The sequence below is a fragment of the Nestor notabilis genome, unplaced genomic scaffold (assembly GCF_000696875.1).
Source record: "Nestor notabilis isolate BGI_N333 unplaced genomic scaffold, ASM69687v1 scaffold25399, whole genome shotgun sequence".
Lineage (NCBI taxonomy): Eukaryota > Metazoa > Chordata > Aves > Psittaciformes > Psittacidae > Nestor > Nestor notabilis.
Genome location: NW_009945442.1, coordinates 1 through 9,145, shown reverse-complemented (window position 1 = coordinate 9,145; position 9,145 = coordinate 1). Strand labels below are relative to the sequence as shown.

Genomic DNA, 9,145 nt, shown 5'->3' with positions numbered 1-9,145 from the left:
CAGGAATGTGCTGTGCTGCTCCGAGTAAGGAAATAAAAGCTCACACAGAGGGGAGAACACAGGCTTTGGTACAGAAAGACTTCAGACTGCACAACAAAACACAAGAAGTTGATGTGGTCTCTTCTTGATGTCTGAGAGAGCAGTAAGAGGGATCAAAACCTGCCACTTACACTCCTCTGTGTCACTGAGATCATAAGTATCAAAGTAACTTCACAGAATCACAGAAATTAAAGAAGTAAAAGGCCTATAAGTCACCTCATCACCAGGCAGTGGCTGAGTGTTCCCTGCTGGATCTGCTGGCCAGGCTTGATGGAAACAAGAACACTCCAAGTTGGCAATTCCAGTTTCTTCAGCACTTCCAGTTTCCTTCAGTACAGGGAACGCTCAGACAACATCGTGGTTCACTGAACTTATCAGTCAGCTCTACCCCTGGGAGGTCATTAAGCTCAGGGAACGTAATTACATTTGAAGAGATATTTGATAATCAGTTTAACCCATCCTGTCAAACACTACAGGGGTGATGTGTGTTAGTCAACCATTAAGGGATGGAAAACTGACCCTGGGTGGGACAGCAGCAACCAAACCTGCCCAAACTGCCTCCAGCATCTGCAGTGGATTCACAGAGATGTGAGAATGGCTGGAAAAGCTGCTGTGACATGATTTTAGAGGGGACAGTCCCCTCAGGTCAAACCAGAAAGACATGCCTAACCACAGTTCCAGAGAGAAAAATCTGTTTGTCCAAATCTTAATAACCTTGTAAATAAAACAGAGCAAAGCTTATTCTTCTGCCTCCAACTTCACCTTTGCTGAGAAAGATTAGAGAGTGAACTCAAGCAGCGCTGTCCCACCCAGGGGACATAAACATACCAATTTTGGGATGAGATGTTGGCAGTGCAGCTTCAGGAAAAGGTGAGATCTGGCAGTTGTCCTGGTAACTCGGATAGTGAGGCTCTGGGTGACTGACCCTGCACGGCTGCTGGACGTTGGTATCCTGAACTGTGGAACAAGAACAGCACAGTGAATCCCTGCACCACAGCCAACAGGCTCTCCTCATGCTGCTTTCACCCTTTCTTCTTTACACTGGATTCAAGTTCCTACACTCTGTGCTAATTCCAAGGGTTGCAAATGAGAAACATGAGCATGACCAACCTTGTAGTGACTTCTCTGCTTCCACTATTACAGGCAAAGGTTACTGCTGCTTCCCTCCTTCACCCCCAAGTAGTTACAGTAACCACAGGACTCCCAACCACAGCTCTCCGAGCAGGACAGTTACCTCAGCAGAGCTCACAACCCCACATATGAATCAGACTGAAAGACCTGAAATATGTCATGCATTTCTATTTGGTTTGATTTATTCTGGCACTTGTCAGCATTTATCCAGCCTCTTCCACTTGTTTCGAACACTCAGGCAGTTACCTCTTTTTTTGGATAGTATTTCAGGACAAAGGAGGAGTGAAAGGATTACAGAGATGACATAAACCCCTAGAACTCAGCAGAGGTGTGCATTAGGAGCTGCAGTATCTGGGCAAACTTCTAACCTCTTCTGTGCAACTGAGAAGTTTTCAAGCTGCCCAGATCATCTCAAAGGAAGGACTGTGGGTTATTAATAGTCCCTGTAAGCTCTTGAGAAATGAATCCTTCATGCAGCATTCAAAATGCTTCTTTCCATAGCAATGGGCATCTAACCCTTTTTGCATAGAATCCTGGCATGGTTTGTGCTGGAAAGGACCTTAAAGCTCCTCCAGCTCCAACCCCTGCCACGGGCAGGGACACCTTCCACTAGAGCAGGTTGCTCCAAGCCCCTGTGTCCAACCTGGCCTTGAACACTGCCAGGGATGGGGCAGCCACAGCTTCTCTGGGCACCCTGTGCCAGCGCCTCAGCACCCTCACAGGGAAGAGCTTCTGCCTCAGAGCTCATCTCAATCTCCCCCCTGGCAGATTCAAGCCATTCCCCTTGTCCTGTCCCTCCATCCCTTGTCCAAAGCCCCTCTCCAGGTCTCCTGGAGCCCCTTTAGGCACTGGAGCTGCTCTAAGGCGTCCCCTTCAGGAGCCTTCTCTTCTCCAGCTGCCCCAGCCCAGCTCTCTCAGCCTGGTCCCAGAGCAGAGCTGCTCCAGCGCGTTTCCTCCCTGTCACAGATGTTTAGCAGATGTACCTACACTCAAACTCTTACCGGTGGCTCCAGTGAAAACATCCCCCTGGGATGGGCTCTCTGAGATAATGGCTGTGGCCTCCACTGTTGATGTGCGATCGAAAGTCAGAGCTCCTGAGGTCGTGATCTGTCCAGAGGGAGTCACCGTGACTGGAAACAGCAGAAGCACTTTCATGATTCACACTCAGCACGGAGGCCTCGGTGGTTTAACTGCTCATATCCCTGTTCTGGATCATCCAGAGCCAGAGAACTCACACAGCAAATGGCCTATGAGAACCCAGGTTGGGATCACACCAGAAAACCAGTTTCTGGCTGACTCTGATTCATTACAACTTTAACAGGAGTGGGTCTTACTATTTAAATCAGCATAAACCCCTGTGAATTACAACTAATTCTACAACAGTTTGGTCAGCTGAACAACTTTAGTGGTCTGTTACACCGAGTGATGTCACATGCTTGACCAATGCAACAAACAAGTCACAGAATCCTTTTGGATGAACATTCCCAAGAGGCTCCAAAAAGTTTAAAGCCCTTTTGAAACACGAGTAATTAATCTGGTACCATCAACTGGAAATGGGCTGGTTTTATGGCACGATGCTCAGCCAGAAGGATCTTTTCACAAACAGTAACTCAATTTTAAGGCATTGAGGGCACAGATTCATGAAATATGAATTTGAACTATGAGGCATGAAATATGAGATATGAAATACGGGGCTACAACCAAAACAAGCATCCTCCCCTCTCACAGTGTCAGCATGAGCAAATGTGCAACCTCACGGCGCCTCACATTAACAAGCCACCCACCACACATTAAACCTGTTTGGGGGATTTAAACCAAACCCAACAAAACAACTCGACAGAATCCTGTGTCTCTCTCTTCCCACCACTGCTGGCAATCTAATCTTACTGTTGGCTGGGTATTTTGGGATTTCTGCTGCTTCCTCCTCCCCTCACTTTGCAATTTTACCATCCAGATGCCTCTCGTGTGATGAGAGCAGGAGGACACAGGGATGAGACTGGGAACGTGTGAGCTGGATAAGCTTGCAAATTAATTTGTGTCCTCACACAGATGGTTTGATCAAACCCAGCGAGTAACAAAGTGTGTCCTGCGTGTTGGAGAGGAATTTGCAGATGAAAGCATCGCCTTCTGCCTCCTTCATTAACGACTTTCAGGCTCTGGATTTCATTCCAGCTGCTTAGAGCCTACGTCTCTAGTTCAAGGAAAAGCACAAATCTTACTCCACAGTCATCCCCCCCAGCTTCTAACAGCCAAACCCCAAGCTCAGGGGATGGAATAGGGATTCCTGGCAGAGCAAAAAAGGTCCAGCCTTCCCTACTCCACTTGCAGTCCAGACGTGGCCACACTGTGCTAGTTTCTGCAGTGAAATTAGCCAGACACTGAGTCAATAAAACTACCAAAGAAAAGGAAGTGGCAAAAAAAAAAGCGTTTCTCTCAGCTGGCCAGTTCCAAGGGGGCACTGATAGGCATAAAACGTCTAGTGTGCCAACTGTTCATACCAGGAGAAAAGAACCTACACGTAGTAGCAGCTGTGGCAGGCAGCAGGGTGATGTTTTTGGAGCAATCCTTCTTTGCTGGAGCTGCAGGCATTTCATTCTCTTTTTTCCGCCTTTTATATGGCACAAAGAGTCGGACAGGACCACTCTGGGCAAAACAATCCAAAAGAAGGAAAAGAAAAGGAAAAGGAAAGAGAAAAGGCATATTAGCTGAGGCAGCTCTTTGGCTTTACTCTCATCTTCCCAGGTGCAGCTATGGCCATGCAGCACGTATCCCCATGGAAGATGTGCAACTTGTAACAAGTGACCAAAAGAACTTTGTGGGGAAAAAGAAGTCCCACTCAGCTCCCTCCAGCTGGAGAGGCCCAGATTCAGCCTCTTCCCACTGTTTTTTAAGGAGCAGAACTGGGCAGATAATCAACTGCTGGCCAAGGTGGTGGAGACAAGACAACTGGAGTGAGGAGGAGGCAGGAATCTCTTAGCTTCAGGTCTAGGAAACAAGCAAATCATCCAGTTCATGGCAGAAAAGAAATGCCAGCCACTACTTGAGATCAAGCTGAAGACTTCAGCTTTTGGGACTTTAACCTCATTTTTGAAACCAAGAAATAAAAAACCAAACCCCAAACAAAAAAAACCCCAAGTAGTTTAATATGAAAATATCAACCCAACATGTATTATTACACTGCTTCCTTTTCCAACTCAAAAAATGGTGGAATTCAAGTCAAAAATCACAAATAGTTTTGACAGCCCCAAAAGGCATTTCGCTTAAATACATTATTATTTAGAAAAGATTAAAAAAAAGAAGAGGAAAAAAGCAGTAACTATTTTCCAGTTGTACCAAGGCTGTGGTACAATAGTGCTACCACTTCCTTATCTCCTTTCTTTGGGAAGCACGGACCCAGCACACTGCAACCACAGAACTTGTGGATGTTTTTAGGGCATTGTGACCTGCTCACAAGTGGCTGTGGCAGCTTGAGGGATGAATTATTCTTAAACTCATGGATGTAAAGCCTACAACTCACCAGAGTCATGTCGTCGCAGCAAGCAGCACAAGTACAAGAGGCAGCGTGAGGATTTAAAATCCCATCCTGGAATGAGAAGATGGTTCAGTCTTAGAGTCACCAAACCCATGAGCACAGCTGTAGCCTGCCAAGAAAATGCAGACAGCTCCCAGAGGGACAACCCATTCCCTCCCAGGGATTCTAATCCATAACCAGCTCCCTCCAGCACAGAGGAGCAGAGGGAAGGGAGAACAAACAATTTGCAAATCAAAAGGCACAAATATGTCAATTTGAGGCTTGAGAAAGCTTCTGCCCAAGCACAAATTGACTGCCAAGCTAATGGCAATGCTGAATTCCCGGTGAGGCTCCTCACTGCAGGAAATAAATGATCCAAAGTAATACCCAATAAATGCTGCAAGCAAAGAATATGTTTGTCAGGTAAACAGAATTAAACAGATCAGGTTATTGAATTACAGTATTACGGGTGAGAGCTCATAACTCAATTTCTGTGCTACAGCTCAAGGCTGGACTTCACCCTGCAGAAACTGTAATCCCTTTTCAAGTACAAGGTTTGCTTTGTGCTGTTTGAAAACACAGCCAGAAAAATCCCTCTCACATCTCTGATTCTCAACCAAAGTGGCACCATGGCACCATTGCAGGTAACTCTGAAGCAGCAGCACACACAGCTTGGGCTGCTCCACCTGCCCCTACAGCAGGAAGGAGGAAGCAAACTTAACCTTACGTGGATAAGGCACTGCAGCGGCCTCCCAGCATAGCGGATGCTCCTCTTCCAGTCTTTGCTGCTGGCTCGTCCTGCCATAGCTTCAAACTCAGTGGGGCTGTACCAGTTGTCCCCTTGTTTAATGCACCTACCACGGCCTCCTGAAATCAAGCAGAAGAAAGAGAATGTTAGTAAAGGTTAAGAATCACTTTGTCACTTTCCTAAAGAAGGAAATAGGGAACTTGCTGGACTAAACAGCAGCTCATCTGTGACAATCACCCGTCTGCTACTTCTCACCACTCCAGGATAACCATGCCCATTTATTATCTTGGCTCCAACAACGACTGTGCATGTTTAGAGAGCTCCAACTTCAGGCCTCACCAACACATCAAAAGGCTGGAAAAAATTACTCATCCACAGGAAGGATAAGTCTTTCTTGCAAAAACACCATGAATTGAAGCCCTTCCTTAATTTGCACTTCAATTTCTAATCCTTCTGGAGGTGAAGACAACTCTGTCCATGAAGGAAGAGCTGTGCTGTGCCGTCAGGCTTGCTGACAGATTCTGCTGCTGCTGCTTCAGCTTTCCCACAGAGAGAAAAGAGAAGAGGAGGGGCTAAGGCAGCTAAGAAGTCCCACTAGGAGACAAGCTCCCTATTTTCCCTTCCAGCAGGCATTCTTTAGAGAAACATGGGTCTACTGAGACAAAAAGAACATTGAGAGAAGTCAAACTATTGCTGGGGAGCCTCACTGCACAGCAGCTGGGATCTTCACAGATTAAAGAAAAGTTAAAAAGCCTCTGAAGAAAGAGCAAACCAGAAGAGAAGGAGGGATGGGAAACTGTCTTTTCTTCCCTCAGGATCAGCCCTGAAAAGTAACTTGATTAAAAGAAGAGGGCACCAAAGAGGAGCTGTCGCACTTCCTCCTCACCCGCCAAGGCCACTGTTACCTGAGCCGAGTCTGTTCTTATAGAGGATGCCACTGATGTTCCGGCACCTCACCGGGAGCTCGTTCTCGTACACGGATGGGTCCCAGTTGTACTTGGTTCCAGTTTTCTCTTGCACAGATGTTAGAGGGGTAGGAGGAGATTGAGGTCCTTTGGAAAAAGAAACAGAAAAGAAAGGTGACAGCAACTGCAAAGCACACCGGGCGCACCTTCACCTGTGCAGCTTGGCTGCAGCAACAGTGTCGAGTGCTTAACTGATGTGACTGACACCTTTCCACAGCAACGTGTTACATGGTGCACCCAAAAAATTCAGCTTCAATGTTCTGAAAATCACAGAATCCCAGCCTGGTTTGTGTTAGAAGGGACCTTAAAGCTCCTCCAGCTCCAACCCCTGCCCCGGGCAGGGACACCTTCCACTAGAGCAGGTTGCTCCAAGCCCCTGTGTCCAACCTGGCCTTGAACACTGCCAGGGATAGGGCAGCCACAGCTTCTCTGGGCACCCTGGGCCAGCGCCTCAGCACCCTCACAGGGAAGAGCTTCTGCCTCAGAGCTCATCTCAATCTCCCCTCTGGCAGTTTCAAGCCATTCCCCTTGGCTTTAACTTGTCCAAAGCCCCTCTCCAGGTCTCCTGGAGCCCCTTTAGGCACTGGAGCTGCTCTAAGGTGTCCCCTTCAGGAGCCTTCTCTTCTCCAGGCTGAACCAGCCCAACTCAAACTGGCTGAACAGAAAGCAGACTGCCTCTGAGGAAACACTCGAACAGCGTGTTACAAGCTGAGGCTGTAACGTGCAGTAGGGTTAAGCAGCTGGCTGCACCTTCCTTCCCCTCGCAGAGGCCAAGCTGTGGCGTGCTGCAGACGGCTGCAGGTTTGCTGTGCCACCTTGTGGCAAACGGAAACTGCCGAACAGCCGACAGCAAAACCCTATCGGTGAAGACATCTACTGTCGTGACGCTGAAACCAGCACGTGGCCTGAATGGAGATAAAACTGTATTCAAGGACCCTTTAAAAAGAACCCACGTGCAGAAGTAGGAGAACATTAAAATCCAAGTGCAAAACTCGTAGTTTTATTATCTATATTAAACTGATCCATCTGCCTTTGAGGATGGGGTGGATGTAGAAGGGCTTGTGACAGCCCAGCAGGAGGGTGAGACTTCCAAGAAGCTTATTTGCAAGGGGTAGGGCAAAGAATAAGAGAATTAAATATATTTCTGACATGGAAATACAAAACAAACCATAAAAGTAATTCTTCTGCTCCCGGGATATACAAAAAATACCATATGAAGAGGGAACAAATGACACTTACATGGCAACTGCGTAATATTATGCACACAATGTTTTTTACTCCTAGAAACACAAATAAAAGGGGAAAAGTGACCCCTCCAGGAGAATGACAGTTCAAAACCAGATTGCCTTATACCTGGTGTGAGAGGTGCTGAGGGCCCCTTCAGCCCCGTGGTTTCTACAATGCTGCCGTCTGTGTGCACCACGATGAGAGTGGCTTTTTCAGTGTTCAAGCTGTCCCCAATTTGCAAGGCTGTTCTCCCAGACTGCAGAAGAAATGAAGAGTTTAAACTGATGGAGTGAAAAACACCAATGTGTTTTAATCTACCCCCAAATCCTCTCAAAGGTACCGAGTGCTATGGCAGTTATTGGGTTAGGTTTGGAGGTTTCAGCCAACCAAATTCAAAGGTCAGGTCATGAGGCCCATTACAGAATGAATATATGAGCGTGGAAGGTAAAAATAGCTTTCATAAGTGATAAAAGAGAAAACTATATCCCCCAGCTAATGGTTTTGTGGCTTAAAGTCTGTGTTCTGCAATGAAAACATGTCTTTGGCCTTAGCAAAGCTCAAACACAAACCGTCACTTACACTAAGAAAGTCGGTGGGACTTTGCTAATGCCATCGAATGAAAGGACAGACTTACCAACACGTGTCCTGAAATCGAAGCTGCATTTGCCACAGACGTAGTGAAAACATTGTCTGCAGAAGCCCCAACGTTGGCTACGGTCACTGTGGTGACTTCTGAAATGCAAACCAGACATGAAGTTAACAGTGTGCTGTGGCCACAGGGCCTGACAAACAGCTAAACGTCAAAAAAGAGAATAGCATTTCCTCCTTCCTTCCTGTGCAAGATTCATCTTGGCTTTCATGGCACCTCGGAGGTGTTATGAACACAGTCACTTGGATTTTTGACAGGCTTAGGGTTGAACATGCTTTAACTTATTTGAGACCATCAAAGTAGTTCTCAGCAGGTGATGAACTAAGGGGAAAAATAATATTGCAGCTATACTAAAAACCCAAACCAAACTGTGGTGCTGTTTATTAGAGGAGGGGTGACTGGCAGGCACCAAGGTAAAGAGAACAACTGACGCTACCTTTGCCATTCATCACTTTCTAGGGAGCCATTACCTGGCTGTGGCCCAGTTAAAACTGTCCGAACTTACATGCGGATGTTTCTGCACATGTAGTGTATTTGACTGCTTGGCTAAAATCAGGGGTTTAGTGCTATACAGGGTTACGAGTGGGAAAACAACCCTTATAGCTCACATGGAGACACCGCTCAGGTGCGAGGGGCTCCGCCATCGCCTGCGCTCCGCAGCTCCCCTCAGTGCCGCACGTTTCAGGGCGCTTTAAGGGGCCAGGGGGTCAAGCTGCGGCTGCACAGGGCGCCTGGCTCGTTTCACTGTACGTTATGTGGTGTGAAAGGGAGGAGCGGTGTGATTTTGGAGGGCGACTCAAGCACAGCCCGGACCTGCCCGTCCCTGAGGTAACGCGCAGGCCGGGCAGGCGGGAGCGCGGCCGGGGCTCTGCGGG

At 47.5% G+C, this 9,145-nt stretch overlaps 1 protein-coding gene across 1 annotated transcript in view; it reads right to left on the bottom strand.

Annotated features, from left to right (window-relative positions):
• DEAF1 (DEAF1 transcription factor) overlaps window positions 1-8,353 on the bottom strand; it is a gene marked incomplete at its 5' end in the record, with an annotated part of 19,029 nt that extends 10,676 nt beyond the window's left edge. The window contains 8 exons of the mRNA XM_010022884.1: window positions 868-996; window positions 2,172-2,300; window positions 3,687-3,813; window positions 4,688-4,753; window positions 5,409-5,548; window positions 6,335-6,481; window positions 7,748-7,877; window positions 8,256-8,353. Coding sequence (XP_010021186.1) covers window positions 868-996; window positions 2,172-2,300; window positions 3,687-3,813; window positions 4,688-4,753; window positions 5,409-5,548; window positions 6,335-6,481; window positions 7,748-7,877; window positions 8,256-8,353 — 966 coding nt within the window. The remainder of the gene's footprint in view (window positions 1-867; window positions 997-2,171; window positions 2,301-3,686; window positions 3,814-4,687; window positions 4,754-5,408; window positions 5,549-6,334; window positions 6,482-7,747; window positions 7,878-8,255) is intronic.
• Window positions 8,354-9,145: the final 792 nt, after the last annotated feature.